The sequence below is a fragment of the Oncorhynchus keta genome, chromosome 20 (assembly GCF_023373465.1).
Source record: "Oncorhynchus keta strain PuntledgeMale-10-30-2019 chromosome 20, Oket_V2, whole genome shotgun sequence".
Taxonomy (NCBI): Eukaryota; Metazoa; Chordata; class Actinopteri; order Salmoniformes; family Salmonidae; genus Oncorhynchus; species Oncorhynchus keta.
Genome location: NC_068440.1, coordinates 21,091,566 through 21,109,080, shown reverse-complemented (window position 1 = coordinate 21,109,080; position 17,515 = coordinate 21,091,566). Strand labels below are relative to the sequence as shown.

The window sequence follows — 17,515 nt, the reverse complement described above, 5'->3', positions numbered from 1 at the left end:
ACACACACACACACACACACACAGAGGATAAAACGGTCAGCTTAGAGCACAGTGCAGCACACACACACACGCACACGCACACACACACACAGAGGATAAAATGGTCAGCTTAGAGCACAGTGCAGCACACACACACACACACACACACACACACACACACACACACACACACACACACACACACACACACACACACACACACACACACACACACACACACACACACACACACACACACACACACACACACACACACACACAGGATAAAACGGTCAGCTTAGAGCACAGTGTAGCATACACACACACACACACAGAGGTTAAAACAGTCAGCTTAGAGCACAGTGCAGCACACACACACACACACACACACACACACACACACACACACACACACACACACACACACACACACACACACACACACACACACACCTCTGCCTCCTGGTGAACATAGACCGAAACAGAGAGTTATATTCCCATGAGTACGATCATGGCCACAGTCAGTAACAGGTACTCAGAGGCAGGGAAAACATGTATTTTTTATCAGGAAAACTATATAGCAGTATACAGAAACATAGAACTATTTCTAGAGAAACCCTGTGGTCATTTCTTTGACTATATCAATATGTGTTATGTAGACCTAATTGTATCTGGATACACAATCTATACCACCCTCCACCCCCACATTTCTTCATATTTCAATACCTCCCTACTCATTTCCTACACCACCCTCTTCCTTTCACCCTCCCTCCCTCCCCAAACCACTCCTCTCCTTTCAAAGCCAATTACTTTCCAAAATGCATTGATGGGAAATGGTTATGACAGACAGTAACTAATCACTATAGCAACCACTCACTCAGACCCTCCTTTCTCTTCCTCTCTTTATTTCTCTCTCTGAGTCATACTTCTGTTTATTATGGTCTGTCAGTGACCTTGGCCACACACAGGAGGAGAATGGAGTCAGACAAAAGAGGAAGAGGAATAACACACAGACACAAACACACACAGACACAAACACACACACAGTTACAAACACACAGTCACAAACACAGAGTCACAAACACACACAGTCAGTCACAAACACACACAGTCACAAACACACACAGTCACAAACACACACACATTTATTCCTCCTGCTTCGGCGCGATGAGAAACATTGAACACTAAAATAGTCGAGAGCTGGCAGGAAGAACAGACGAGAGGTCAAAGGTCAAGTGTCTGGGGTCTGATCCCTCAGCAGCCACAGCTATAATGTTTTCTGCCCCTCCCAAAAGATAGAATTTGTAGATAATTGGCCCGCTTTCTGGAACTCACCCACAAACAGGACCAAGCCTGGCCTGCTGAGGAGTGACGGACTCCATCCTAGCTGGAGGGGTGCTCTCGTCTTATCTACCAACATAGACAGGGCTCTAACTCTTCTAGCTCCACAATGAAATAGGGTGCAGGACAGGCAGCAGGCTGTTAGCCAGCCTGCCAGCTTAGTGGAGTCTGCCACTAGCACAGTCAGTGTAGTCAGCTCAGCTATCCCCATTGAGACCGTGTCTGTGCCTCAACCTAGGTTGAGCAAAACTAAACATGGCGGTGTTCGCCTTAGCAATCTCAATAGGATAAAGACCTTCTCCATTCCTGTCATTATTGAAAGAGATCATGATACCTCACATCTCAAAATAGGGCTACTTAATGTTAGATCCCTCACTTCAAAGGCAATTATAGTCAATGAACTAATCACTGATCATAATCTTGATGTGATTGGCCTGACTGAAACATGGCTTAAGCCTGATTAATTTACTGTGATAAATGAGGCCTCACATCCTGGTTACACTAGCGACCATATCCCCTGTGCATCCCGCAAAGGCGGAGGTGTTGCTAACATTTACGATAGCAAATTTCAATTTACACAAAAAAAAAATAAGTTTTCGTCTTTTGAGCTTCTAGTCATGAAATCTATGCAGCCTACTCAATCACTTTTTATAGCTACTGTTTACAGGCCTCCTGGGCCATATAGAGCGTTCCTCATTGAGTTCCCTGAATTCATATTGGACCTTGTAGTCATAGCAGATAATATTATTAATTTTGGTGACTTTAATATTCACATGGAAAAGTCCACAGAACCACTCCAAAAGGCTTTCGGAGCCATCATCGACTCATTGGGTTTTGTCCAACATGTCTCTGGACCTACTCACTGTCACAGTCATACTCTGGACCTAGTTTTGTCCCGTGGAATAAATGTTGTGGATCTTAATGTTTTTCCTCATAATCCTGGACTATCGGACCACCATTTTATTACGTTTGCAATTGCAAACGTAATACCCTAGATGCAGTTGCACCCCTAAAAACTAAAAACATTTCTCATAAGAAACTAGCTCCCTGGTATACAGAAAATACCCGAGCTCTGAAGCAAGCTTCCAGAAGATTGGAACGGAAATGGCGCCACACCAAACTGGAGGTCTTCCGACTAGCTTGGAAAGACAGTACCGTGCAGTATCGAAGAGCCCTTACTGCTGCTCGATCATCCTATTTTTCCAACTTAATTGAGGAAAATAAGAACAATCCGAAATTCCTTTTTGATACTGTCGCAAAGCTAACTAAAAAGCAGCATTCCCCAAGTGAGGATGGCTTTCACTTCAGCAGTAATAAATTCATGAACTTCTTTGAGGAAAAGATCACGATTATTAGAAAGCAAATTACGGACTCCTCCTTAAATCTGCTTATTCCTTCAAAGCTCAGTTATCCTGAGTCTGCTCAACTCCGCCAGGACCTAGGATCAAGAGAGACACTCAAGTGTTTTAGTACTATATCTCATGACACAATGATGAAAATAATCATGGCCTCTAAACCCTCAAGCTGCATACTGGACCCTATTCCAACTAAACTACTGAAAGAGCTGCTTCCTGTGCTTGGCCCTCCTATGTTGAACATAATAAACTGCTCTCTATCCACCGGATGTGTAACAAACTCACTAAAAGTGGCAGTAATAAAGCCTCTCTTGAAAAAGCCAAACCTTGACCCAGAAAATATAAAAAACTAATCGGCCTATATCGAATCTTCCATTCCTCTCAACATTTTTAGAAAAGGCTGTTGCGGAAAGGCTCTGGAGCAACGAACCGCTCTTGCTGTCTCTGCCTGGCCGGTTCCCCTCTTTCCACTGGGATTCTCTGCCTCTAACCCTATTACAGGGGGCTGAGTCACTGGCTTACTAGGGCTCTTTCATACTGTCCCTAGGAGGGGTGCGTCACTTGAGTGGGTTGAGTCACTGATGTGATCTTCCTGTCTGGGTTGGCGCCCCCCCTTGGGTTGTGCCGTGGCAGAGATCTTTGTGGGCTATACTCGGCCTTGTCTCAGGATGGTAAGTTGGTGGTTGAAGATATCCCTCTCGTGGTATGGGGGCTGTGCTTTGGCAAAGTGGGTGGGGTTATATCCTTCCTTTTTGGCCCTGTCCGGAGGTGTCATCGGATGGGGCCACAGTGTCTCCTGACCCCTCCTGTCTCAGCCTCCAGTATTTATGCTGCAGTAGTTCATGTGTCGGGGGGCTAGGGTCAGTTTGTTATATCTGGAGTACTTCTCCTGTCCTATCCGGTGTCCTGTGTGAATTTATGTATGCTCTCTCTAATTCTCTCTTTCTCTCTTTCTTTCTCTCTCTCGGAGAGAGAGTAGCTCTCTAGGTTTCTTCCTCGGTTTTGGCCTTTCTAGGGAGTTTTTCCTAGCCACCGTGCTTCTACACCTGCATTGCTTGTTGTTTGGGGTTTTAGGCTGGGTTTCTGTACAGCACTTTGAGATATCAGCTGATGTACGAAGGGCTATATAAATACATTTGATGTGATAATTACACACACTCAGAGAGTGTGCATGTGTGTAATTCAATGCCTGGGAGCTGTATTACACACACTCAGAGAGTGTGCATGTGTGTAATTCCATGCCTGGGAGCTGTATTACACACACTCAGAGAGTGTGCATGTGTGTAATTCCATGCCTGGGAGCTGTAAGTGTGTAAAGCTCTAAGTAGCCAATGTGTCAGGTTCCATTAGCTTTGTTTATGAAGAAAAAAACAAGGACGATTCACACACACACACACACACACACACACACACACACACACACACACACACACACACACACACACACACACACACACACACACACACACACACACACACACACACACACACACACACACACACACACACACACCTGATAGGAAGGCAACTTTTTCCTTCAGAATAGGCAACACCTCCATCGCTCTCATGTCTTCATTTCTGCGAAAACCTGGAGAGAGAGAAGAGAGGGAAAGAGAGAAGGAATGGCAGAAGGGTTAGGATCAAAAATCACATAGAAACATGACAGAGCAAAATGCTCAAATCCTCTCTTCTTCCTTCAAAAGGATTCAGGAAAAATAGGCCTAGTTTTATCCACCTTGTTTAACAATTCAAATGTCTGAGTTTGTATTTCTTACTTGAGTATAGGGAATAGGAGGTTGATTATGTCAGCATCATAGTCAAAGAAAAGACATGAGCTGGCGCACACCCAGAGAAAATGATTTTAAGTAGAGGTGCTGACTAAAGGCGAATAAACTATAAGCTATACAAATAAAGAGAGTGGCACACTCCATATATTTCAGCATCATTGTGTCTTCTTCAGGGAAATGCCATGAATGCTTGTACCAGGTTATGTAGACAAACAGTGCAACTAGTGCAACCAATGACAATAGTGAGGGGTGTGTCATAACCACTAAGTTCATTAGAATGAACGCGGCACATTGAACACATTAGGCCACTGTGGTCATATGGAAACATAACTGAATATTGTACATAATATTAGCATCAACATACATCATTGTCCAATTCAATTTCACATAGAAATTCAAATGTTTCCCATTTCATTAAAAAAATGTGTTACATGTAATCTTTTGGTTCAACCATAATGCATAATAAGTATCATCAACAGAGAGAATTGTTCATAAAAGAGAGAATTATTCATAAAAAGGGCCTGAGATTAAAATCAATATTCAGACCACTAGGGGTCAATGTTTTTAGATAGGATATCCAGTAAGCCTCCCTTTGTAGTCGTAGGATCTCATACCATTGATTTTGTCTGGCTGGATTAACTGTTGAAGAGTATAAGGCAAGAACACACGCACACACACACACACACAAACACACACACACACACACACACACACACACACACACACACACACACACACACACACACACACACACACACACACACACACACACACACACACACACACACACACACACACACACACACACACACACGCACACACACACACACACAAACACACACAGGAAGCAGTGAGGCTATAGAAATAGGGACTCCCACTGTAACAAAGACCTGTTTTCAGGTTAGAAAGGGAAGTGTTAGCTAGGGGCTAAGACTATATGATGGATTTTTTATGCCACCACAGCCCTTCTCCCCTCTCTATTTCCCTCCCTTCTCCCCTCTCTATTTCCCTCCCTTCTCCCCTCTCTATTTCCCTCCCTTCTCCATTTCCCTCCCTTCTCCCCTCTCTATTTCTCTCACTCGCTCTGCCCTCCCTTCTTCCCTCTGTCCCTGCAGACTCATACATCTGTGTCCTTACAGAGTTATCCAGGACAACACAACACAACCCATTACACACACACACACAGAGAGAAGAGAGAGATGATGATGTCTTACTCTCTTTTGCAATGTTACAGCGCCTCACAGAGGAGTAAGTGAGCACAGACACACACACACACGCCCACCCAGACACACGCCCACCCAGACACACACACACACCCAGACACACACACACCCAGACACACTCATTATAGAAAGAAGCGTACATCGTGTAGCTAATCCTGGGCCATACATTTAGAGCTTGGGGGCGAGTACACACACACCTAGGGGCTGGTAGTATACGGCATGGCTTCCCTCCCCTCACAGGCATTGTGGGAGTGTTTATGGAGACAATCCTCCTATCTCTGAGGTGACAAGAAAATAATGATCTATCATTTACTCTCATCCTCTCTTGCCATCTTTCTCTCATTTGTCTTTCCTTCTGTGAGGGGGTATAAAATCAGATTCAAACATCAGATTGGATTGCCAAGTCAATCCACCTAAGAGAGTGGAGATGGTTTGCCCAATAGCCATTGCGCTAACATGGTCTTAAATGGTTGTGTGTGTTGATCGGACACTGATGAGAAGTGTGTGATGAAAGTTCAAATGGAGTGTATGAAACACTTTAACAAACAAACAACTGTTACAAAACAGCTCAATAACTGCCCAATAGTAATCTTACTTCACCACATTTTACAAGTAGAATGGCTTTTTTTGTATGTGCATTTGCACAGTTGATTTCTGTCAATTGCTCTGTGACAGCACTTGGGGAACGTCAGGTAGCCGAGTGGTTAGAGGGTTGGACTTGTAACCAAAAAGTTGCAAGATCGAATCCCCGAGCTGACAAGGTAAAAAATCTGTCATTCTGCCCCTCAACAAGGCAGTTAACCCACTGTTCCTAAGCTGTCATTGAAAATAAGAATTTGTTCTTAACTGACTTGCCTAGTTAAAAAATGTATTGACCTTAGTCAGCATTAATCACCACTGATTTTGTTCTCAAATCGCTAGATTTTTTTCTCAAGTAATGACAACACATTTAATTTGAATCTAGCTTGCTAACGTCTCGAGCACGGGGCACATCATTACCGAAGGCTAGCAAGTTGTTCATCCCTGTCAATTTGAATCGGATCAAAACAGCGAAAGCGCCTGCAGCAATATACGTCCATTATATAAGGTTCTGGTATCGAATATGTGACAGATATTCGTCACTTGTCCGGGTGATCTTTCAGAAGCGGAGAAATTTGCTGACTTTCATGATCTGCCCATTCGCCGGTATCAACTCCTCTACTTCTGCGTGCCCACTGACGTCACAGATTTTAAAAAATGGTCTGTGGTTTATGGATTCTTCATTCTGCGTGTTCCCTCACCATATGATAATGATATTGTAATATGCATTAGGTACTGTCAAAATAGTTAACTATGTACATTTGTATTCTTGATTTGTTGCCCATTGTTCCATCTACTTGGATTCTTGCTGCTGTTGAAATTCAAATTATGGGGATAGACTGGTTTTCGGTGTAGAGTCTGGAGTTCATGAAAGTAGTGAGAGTGAGGACACACAGCAAACTTTATTCTTAGCACCTCTACCTTTATATCCTCCCCCAGAGGGAGTTGTGTGTGTGTGTGTGTTTTAAGTACTCCCAGTAAACACTGTTTCTCACACTGCATGTGTGTGTTCAATTGGGCGAAAAAGATGGAAAATGGCACCGACAGAGAGGGCTGCAGTGTTACTAGATTATTTTTTTTATGTGTTATTTCTGACATTATTAGCTGATCATTTTTTTTGTGTTATTACATACAGCCGGGAAGAACTATTTGATATCAGAGTGGCGGTAACTCCTCAACCTATCAGCATTACGACCAGGAATACAACTTTCCCAAATCATATTCCATTGTTCGTCGCAATTGAACTGATTCCAGAGGCCGATCCAAAACAACGTTGGCAGAGTAGAGGTACTCGGAGTGGTCTTCTAAACTGACTTAGGAGGTGCGCACACCACCCACCGCTTCCGAGTATATTACTCACTAATGTTCAGTCTCTGGATAATAAAGTTGCCGAGCTCAGGGAGAGGATTTCTTTCCAAAGAGACATCAGGGATTGTAACATACTCTGCTTCATGGAAACATGGCTCTCCCGTGATATACTGTCTGAGTCCGTCCAGCCAGTTGGGTTCTCAGTTCATCGCACAGACAGGAATAAATATCTCTCCGGTAAGAAGAAGGTGTATGTTTCATGATTAACGACTCATGGTGTGATTGTGATAACATTCAGGAACTCAAGTCCTTTTGTTCACCCGACCTGGAATACCTCACAATCGACCATATTATCTCCAAAGAGAATTATCTTCGGTTATAGTCACAGCCGTGTGTGTCCTCCCTCTAGCCGATACCACGACGGCCCTCAAAGAACTTCACTGGACTATATGCAAACTGGAAACCACATATCTTGAGGCCACATTTATTGTAGCTAGAGATTTTAACAAAGCAAATTTGAGAAAAAGGCTGCCTAAATTCTATCAACACATTGACTGTAATACTCGCGGCAGTAAAACACTCAACTATTCAACGCTGCTCTGACCAATCGAAATCCACGCTTCAAGATTGTTTTGATCATGCGGACTGGGATATGCTCCCTGTAGCCTCCGAGAATAATATTGATGAATACACTGATACGGTGGCGGAGTTTATCAGGAAGTGTATAGGAGATGTTGTACCCACTGTGACTATTAAAAACTACCCTAACCAGAAACCATGGATAGATGGCAACATTCGCACAAAATTGAAAGCGCAAACCCTCGCATTTAACCATGGCAAGGTGACTGGGAATGTGGCTGAATACAAACAGTATTAGTTAGTCCCTCTGAAAGGCAACCAAACAGGCAAAACGTCAGTATAGAGACAAAGTGGCGTCGCAATTCAACGGCTCAGACATGAAATGTTTGTGGCAGGGTCTACAGAAAATCAGACTACAAAGGGAAAACCAGCAACATAAAAGACACCAACGGCTTGATTTCGGACAAGCTAAACACCTTCTTCGCCCGCTTTGAGAATAACACAGTGCCAACAACAAGGCCCACTACCAAGGACTGTGGGCTCTCCTTCTCCGTGGCCGACGAGAGTAAGACATTTAAGTGTGTTAACCCTCGCAAGGCTGCCGGCCCAGGCGGCATCCCTAGCCGCGTCCTCCGAAACCAGCTGGCTGGAGTATTTACGGACATATTCAATCTCTCCCTATCCCAGTCTGCTGTCCCTACTTGCTTCAAGATGTCCGCCATTGTTCCTGTACCCAAGAAAGCAAAGGAAAAGGCAGAACTAAATGACTATCGCCCAGTAGCACTCACCTCTGTCATCATGAAGTGCTTTGAGAGACTAGTCATATCACCTCACCTTAGCTGACACCCTAGAACCACTTCAATTTGCTTATGGCCCCAATAGATCCACTGACGATGCAATCGCATTGTACACTGCCCTATCCCATCTGGACAAGAGGAATACCTATGTAAGAATGCTGTTCATTGACTCTAGCTCAGCATTCAGCTTGAGGCCCTGGGTCTGAACCCCACCCTGTGCAACTAGGTCTTGGACATACTGACGGGCCGCCCCCAGGTGGTGAAGGTAGGAAAAAACACTTCCACTTTGCTGATACTCAACACAGGGGCCCCACAAGGATGCGTCCTCAGCCCCCTCCTGTACTCCCTGTTTACCCATGACTGTGTGGCCACACATACCTCCAACTCAATCATCAAGTTTGCAGATGACACAACAGTAGTAGGCCTGATTACCAACACTGACGAGACAGCCTACAGAGAGGAGGTGAGGTCCCTGGGAGTGTGATGCCAGAAAAATAACCTCTCACCCAACTTCAACAAAACAAAGGGGCTGATAGTGGACTTCAGGAAACAGCAGAGGGAGCACCCCCCTATCCACATCGACGGGACCACAGTGGAGAAGGTGGAAAGCTTCAAGTTCCTCAGTGTACACATCAAAGACAAACTGAAATGGCCCACCCACACAGAGTGTGGTGAAGAAGGCGCAACAGCGCATCTTTAACCTCAAGAGGCTGAAGAAATTTGGCTTGGCACCTAAAACCCTCAAACTTTTACAGATGCACAATTAAGAAAATCCTGTCAGGCTGCATCACCGCCTGGTACGGCAACTGCACCGCCCGAAACCGCAGGGCTCTCCAGAGTGTGGTGCGGTCTGCCCAACGCATCACCGGGGGCAAACTACATGCCCTCCAGGACACCTACAACACCCGATGTCACAGGAAGGCCAAAAAGATAACCAAGGACAACAACCACCCGAGCCACTGCCTACTCATCCCGCTACCATCCAGAAGGCGAGGTCAGTACAGGTGCATCAAAGCTGGAACCGAGAGACAGAGAGAAAAACAGCTTCTATCTCAAGGCCATAAGACTGTTAAATAAAGTTAAATAGCCATCACTAGCACATTAGAGGCTGCTGCCCTATATACATAGACTTGGAAACACTGGCCACTTTAATAACGGAACACTAGTCACTTTAATAATGTTTACATATTTTTCATTACTCATCTCATATGTACATACTGTATTCTGTCCTATTCTACTGTATCTTATACTATGCCGCTCTGACATTGCTCACCCAAATATTTATATATTCTTAATTCCATTCCTTTACTTTAGATTTGTGTGTATTGTTGTGAACTTTTTAGCTATTACTGCACTGTTGGAGACACAAGCATTGCGCTACACTCGCAATAACATTTGCTAAACATGTGAATGTGACAAATAAAATGAGATTTGATTTTCAGTCCTCCCAGTGAACACTGTTCCTCACACTGTGTAGCTCATGATCACGATGACGTCAGTTGTATCATACCTTCTCCACTTATATTAACAATGTATACTTCCTGAAATGTCTTTATTTAGGAAAATAAAAACATCATCAGCACATGTATCTTTAAGACCAATCTTACATTAAATTACCTTTTATATATATATTCCATACAAAATAGATACCTTCGTATGGTGACAACAGGGGAAAGAAAGACATGAGTGAGAGATGCAGGGAGAGACACACAACAACAAAATGATCAATGGAACTGATGTCCTGTTCCACTGACACAAGCTGCCTAGTTAAATAAAGGGCAAATAAAACAATGAGTAAATAAACTGGTGGCATGGGAATCAATGCGACTGAGTGCACTGGCACTGCACTGCACACATAGTATACGTGTTCAGCCTTTCAGGGCATGTAGCTGTCCTATCAATTTGTTTGCAACAACATGTTCTGTTTGACACAATGGCCCATTTTGGATCATTTACAGACGTCCAACGAAAGGGTGATAAAAGCCTGTATCCTTCACTCATCATTGAAATGTGCAGATCATGCCGTCTGTCTGTCTGTCTGTCTGTCTGAGTCCAAGGGAGGTTGGTGGCACCTTAATTGGGGAGGATGGGCCCGTGGTAATGGCTGGAGTGGAATTAGTGGAATGGTATCAAACACATGGTTTCTATGTGTTTATGCCATTCCATTTGTCTCATTCCAGCCATTATTATGAGCCGTCCTCCCCTCAGCAGCCTCCACTGGTCTAATCATAATAATAACACAGTCATTTTGTCATTTTAAACATGAGATTTAGGGATGGATCGATCAGAAGATCATGGAACAAACACACCGTCAGCTGTCCAACTCAATGACTATCTTTACGGTGTGTGTGTGTGTGTGTGTGTGTGTGTGTGTGTGTGTGTGTGTGTGTGTGTGTGTGTGTGTGTGTGTGTGTGTGTGTGTGTGTGTGTGTGTGTGTGTGTGTGTGTGTGTGTGTGTGTGTGTGTGTGTGTGTGTGTGTCGTAGGTAGTGGAGATAATAATGTTTTGCAGTGAAAGCCTTGAAGTTCTCTGCGAATTCACTAAACTGTTACTGTATTGTTCCTCAGAGCTCTAGCCCTCCAGTACTCAATTATAAAACACACACACACAAACATCAATTAAGTCGGATGGGAGACTTGCGACCAGATTCGGACAGGCTCCTAATAGTCTGCCTGTAGGAAGCAGGAGTATGTGTGTGTCTGCGTCGCTGTGCTCCAGACCGTCTTTCCATCTGTGTGTGTGTGCGTGTGTGTGTGTGTGTGTGTATGTGTGCGTGTATGTATGTGTGTGTTTGTGTCGCTGTGCTCCAGACCGTCTTTCCATCTGTGTGTGTGTGTGTGTGTGTGTGTGTGTGTGTGTGTGTGTGTGTGTGTGTGTGTGTGTGTGTGTGTGCCTGTGTCGCTGTGCTCCAGACCGTCTTTCCATCGGTGTGTGTGTGTGTGTGTGTCTGTGTTGCTGTGCTCCAGACTGTCTTTCCATCGGTGTGTGTCTGTGTCGCTGTGCTCCAGACCGTCTTTCCATCGGTGTGTGTGTGTGTGTGTGTGTTCCTTGGCCCTGCTCTGTATTCCATAATAATTCCAGTTTTATTTCTAGTGTGTTATGACCTGAGCTCCTCTATATTTAGCTGCCCCTGTGGTGAGCTTCTGGAACACTTTCTACACTCCCACAACCATACCCAGTCGGAGGTGGGGGGGGGTATGTGTGTGTAGGTCATTGGGTCGATAATCCCCCGGTGCATTTTATTAGGAAATTAAAACAGCTAATTGCTTTAAATACAGTGCACACACAGACATAACGCATCCTACTGCGTTTCTTGCACACATCTTTACATGACTTATGTGACCAGCTGGACACTGGCCAGAATCCATAGGATCGCCGTAACAACTGCACACACACAGACAATATCTGATACAAAAGGGCCACAAAGAGAGAGTATATATAGAAAGAGAAAAACAGAATGAGAGAGTTGAGGACTGATGAAAGCAGCTGAGAAGTGGTAGACGGGATATACGAGCAAATAAAATTAGTGAAGGAGAAAAGAAGGAAAGTAAAAAAATCTACAATGACGCAGACGGACAAGGACGGAGGTACGGTCATTATTTTCCCCTCTCTGTCCTCTCTCTCCCTACCTTATTCACACTTCAGTTTTGAAAGAGTGGCCATCTTTAACCTTTACTTTACCATTCAAAAGGAAAGAGGTGAGAGTGGGATCGTGTCACACCCTGACCATAGTTTGCTCTGTATGTTCTATGTTTTGTTTGGTCAGGGTGTGATCTGAGTGGGCATTCTATGTTGTATGTCTAGTTTGTCTGTTTCTGTGTTTGGCCTGATATGGTTCTCAATCAGAGGCAGGTGTTAGTCATTGTCTCTGATTGGGAACCATATTTAGGTAGCCTGTTTGGTGTTTGGTGTTGGGTTTTGTGGGTGATTGTTCCTGTCTTTGTGTTTGTTACACCAGATAGGGCTGTTTTCGGTTTTTCACGTTTCTTGTTTTTCTATATTGTTCTATTTTCATCTTTATTAAAGATGTATCGAATAACCACGCTGCGTTTTGATCCGCCTCTCCTTCAACAGAAGAAAGCCGTGACAGAATCACCCACCACAACAGGACCAAGCGGTGTGGTGACAGGCAGCGGAAGCAGGAGCAGCGCAAGGAGGAATGGACATGGGATGATGTGTTGGACGGCAAGGGTTGCTACACATGGGAGGAGATCCTGGCGAGAAAGGATCGCATTCCATGGGAACAGGTGGAGGCACTTAGGAGAGCAGAGGCAGCCGGAGAGAGGAGCCGGCGATATGAGGGAATATGGCTGGCAAGGAAGCCTGAGAGGCAGCCCCAAAAATGTATTCGGGGGGCACACAGGAAGTATGGCGAAGCCAGGTAGGAGACCTGCGCCAACTTCCTGTGCTTACCGGAGGGCGAGAGAGACCGGGCAGGCACCGTGTTATGCTGTGGAGCGCACGGTGTCCCCAGTGCGGGTGCATAGCCCGGTGCGGTACATACCAGCTCCGCGTATCGGCCAGGCTAGAGTGGGTATCGAGCCAAGTGCCATGAAGCCGGCTCTATGCATATGGTCTCCAGTGCGTCTCCTTGGGCCGGCTTACATGGCACCAGCCTTGCGCATGGTGTCCCCGGTTCGCCTGCATAGCCCAGTGCGGGCTATTCCACCTCGCCGCACTGGCAGGGCGACCGGGAGCATTCAACCAGGTAAGGTTGAGCAGGCTCGGTGCTCAAGAGCTCCAGTGCGCCTGCACGGTCCGGTCTATCCGGTACCACCTCCACGCACCAGCCCTCCGGTGGCAGCCCCCCGCACCAGGCTGTCTCTCCGTCTCATCTCTACAGGTTCTCCCGCCTGTCCAGTGCTGGCAGAGCCTTCCTCCTCTCCAGCGCTGCCGGAGTCTCCGGCCTGTCCAGCGCTGCCAGAGCCTTCCTCCTCTCCAGCGCTGCTGGAGTCTCCCGCCTGTCCAGCGTTGCCGGAGCCTTCCTCCTCTCCAGCACTGCCGGAGTCTCCAGTCTGCCCAGCGCCACCTGAGCTACCCGTCTGCCCAGCGCCGCCAGTCTGCCAGGAGCCGCCAGTCTGCCAGGAGCCACCAGTCTGCCAGGAGCCGCCAGTCAGCCAGGAGCCGCCAGTGGCACCAGTCAGCCAGGACCCGCCAGTGCCGCCAGTCAGCCAGGATCCGCCAGGATCTGCCAGTGCCGCCAGTTAGCCAGGATCTGCCAAAGCCGCAATTCAGCCAGGATCTGCCAGAGCCGCCATTCAGCCAGGATCTGCCAGAGCCGCCATTCAGCCAGGATCTGCCAGAGCCGCCACTCAGCCAGGATCTGCCAGAGCCGCCACTCAGCCAGGATCTGCCAGAGTCGTCAGCCAGTACGGAGCTGCCCCTCTGTCCCGAGCTGCCCCTCAGTCCATTGGGTTCATTTAGAAGGGTCGCCGTGGTTAGGAGGCCACGGAAGCGGACAATAGGGCGGACAAAGACTATGGTGAAGTGGGGGCCACGTCCAGCACCAGAGCCGCCACCTCGGACAGATGCCCACCCAGACCCTCCCTAATAGGTTCAGGTTTTGCGGCCGGAGTCCGCACCTTGGGGGGGATACTGTCACACCCTGACCATAGTTTGCTCTGTATGTTCTATGTTTTGTTTGGTCAGGGTGTGATCTGAGTGGGCATTCTATGTTGGATGTCTTGTTGGTCTGTTTCTGTGTTTGGCCTGATATGGTTCTCAATCAGAGGCAGGTGTTAGTCATTGTCTCTGATTGGGAACCATATTTAGGTAGCCTGTTTGGTGTTTGGTGTTGGGTTTTGTGGGTGATTGTTCCTGTCTTTGTGTTTGTTACACCAGATAGGGCTGTTTTCGGTTTTTCACGTTTCTTGTTTTTGTATATTGTTCTATTTTCATCTTTATTAAATATGTATCGAAATAACCACGCTGCGTTTTGGTCCACCTCTCCAACAGAAGAAAGCTGTGACAGATTGTGCATCTCAATACTCTAAAAGAGACTTCCTCTCCTGATCAAAGGGTGAATCTGAAATGGCTCTTATTTCTTATATAATGATAATTATTTCTGATATAAAGATCATACTTTCTGGAGAAATGTCCTCTGGTCTGACGAAACAAAAATAGAACTGTTTGGCCATAATGACCATTGTTATGTTTGGAGGAAAAAGGGGGAGGCTTGCAAGCCGAAGAACACCATCCCAACCGTGAAGCACGTGGGTGGCAGCATCATGTTCTGGGGGTGTTTTGCTGCAAGAGGGACTGGTGCACACAAAATAGATGGCATCACGAGGGAGGAAAATTATGTGGATATATTGAAGCAACATCTCAAGACATCAGTCAGGAAGTTAAAGCTTGGTCGCAAATGGGTCTTCCAAATGGACAATGACCCACAGCATACTTCCAAAGTTGTGGCAAAATGGCTTAAGGACAACAAAATCAAGGGATTGGAGTGGCCATCACAAAGCCCTGAACTCAATCCTATAGAACATTTGTGGGCAGAACCGAGAAAACGTGTGCGAGCAAGGAGGCCTACAATCCTGACTCAGTTACACCAGCTCTGTCAGGAGGAATTGGCCAAAATTCACCCAACTTATTGTGAGAAGCTTGTGGAAGGCTACTTGAAACGTTTGATCCAAGTTAAACAATTTAAAGGCAATGCTACCAAATACTAATTGAGTGTATGTAAACTTCTGACCCACTGGGAATGTGATGAAAGAAATAAAAGCTGAAATAAATAATAATTTCTGCTATTATTCTGACATTTCACATTCTTAAAATAAAGTGGTGATCTAACTGATCTAAGACAGGGAATTTTTACTAGGATTAAATGTCAGGACTTGTGAAAAACTGAGTTTAAATGTATTTGGCTCAGGTGTGTGTATGTATGTATGTATGTATGTATGTATGTATGTATGTATGTATGTATGTATGTATGTATGTATGTATGTATGTATGTATGTATGTATGTATGTATGTATGTATGTATATATATATATATATATATATATATATATATACACACACACACACACCTTAGCCAAATACATTTAAACGCAGTTTTTCACAAGTCCTGACATTTTTATATATATATACATACACACACACACTAGAGGTCGACCGATTAATCGGAATGCCCGATTAATTAGGGCCGATTTCGTGTTTTCATAACTATCGGAAATCGATATTTTTGGGCCCCGATTTGCCGATAAAAAAAAACAAAATTTTTACAGCTTTATTTAATCTTTATTTAACTAAGCAAGTCAGTTAAGAACACATTCTTATTTTCAATGACGGCCTAGGAACCGTGGGTTAACTGCCTGTTCAGGGGCAGAACGACAGATTTTCACCTTGTCAGCTCGGGGAACTAATCTTGCAACCTTATAGTTAACTAGTCCAACGCAATAACGACCTGCCTCTCTCTCGTTGCATTCCACAAGGAGACTGTTACGCGAATGCAGTAAGCCACGGTAAGTTGCTAGCTAGCATTAAATGTATCTTATAAAAAACAATCAATCTTAATCACTAGTTAACTACACATGGTTGATGATATTACTAGATATTATCTAGCGTGTCCTGCGTTGCATATAATTTGACTGAGCATACAAGTATCTGACTGAGCGTTGGTAGGCAGAAGCAGGCGCGTCAACATTCTTTTAAACAGCACTTTCATGCGTTTTGCCAGCAGCTCTTCATTGTGCGTCAAGCATTGCGCTGTTTATGACTTCAAGCCTATGAACTCCCGAGATGAGGCTCGTGTAACCGAAGTGAAATGGCTAGCTAGTTAGCGCATGCTAATTGCCATTTTATTGCTGGTTCGAGCCCAGGGAGGAGTGAGGAGAGGGACGGAAGCTGTACGGTTACACTGGCAATACTAAAGTGCCTATAAGAACATCCAATAGTCAAAGGTTAATGAAATACAAATGGCATAGAGGGAAATAGTCCTATAATTCCTATAATAACTACAACCTAAAACTTCTTACCTGGGAATATTGAAGACTCGTGTTAAAAGGAACCACCAGCTTTCATATGTTCTCATGTTCTGAGCAAGGAACTTAAACGTTAGCTTTCTTACATGGCACATTATTTGACATGGAACATGTTGCACCTTTACTTTCTTCTCCAACACTTTGTTTTTGCATTATTTAAACCAAATTGAACATGTTTCATTATTTACTTTAGGCTAAATGGATTTTATTAATGTATTATATTAAGTTAAAATAAGTGTTCATTCAGTATTGTTGTAATTGTCATTATTACAAATAAATAAATAATCGGTGTCGGTATCGGCGTTGAAAAATCATAATCGGTCGACCTCTAACCCACACATATACTCATTGTGTATCAATTCTTACTTTTCTACTATTTTCATTCTCTCTGCGTTGTTGGGAGGGGCCCGTAAGAAAGTATTTCACCATTAGTCCACACCTGTTGTTTACGAAGCATGTGACAAATACCATTTCATTGAATTTAAAAGGAACCTGTTGCCATTTCAGACGGGTAGGTGCTAAGTGGGAACATTCTGAGGTCCCCAACCTAAATCCTAACCCAAACCTTAACCATTAGCCTTA

At 44.9% G+C, this 17,515-nt stretch overlaps 1 protein-coding gene across 7 annotated transcripts in view; it reads right to left on the bottom strand.

Moving 5' to 3' along the window:
* The window catches only part of LOC118398970 (triple functional domain protein-like), a 165,410-nt gene that overhangs the window by 120,948 nt on the left and 26,947 nt on the right, over positions 1–17,515 (bottom strand). For all 7 annotated transcript variants that reach the window (XR_008072845.1, XM_052472262.1, XM_052472263.1 and 4 more), the window contains exon 3: positions 4,189–4,263. Coding sequence is in view for 6 of the 7 variants with exons in the window: in XM_052472262.1 (XP_052328222.1) it covers positions 4,189–4,263 (75 nt within the window). In the remaining variant the exon portion in view is untranslated. The remainder of the gene's footprint in view (positions 1–4,188; positions 4,264–17,515) is intronic.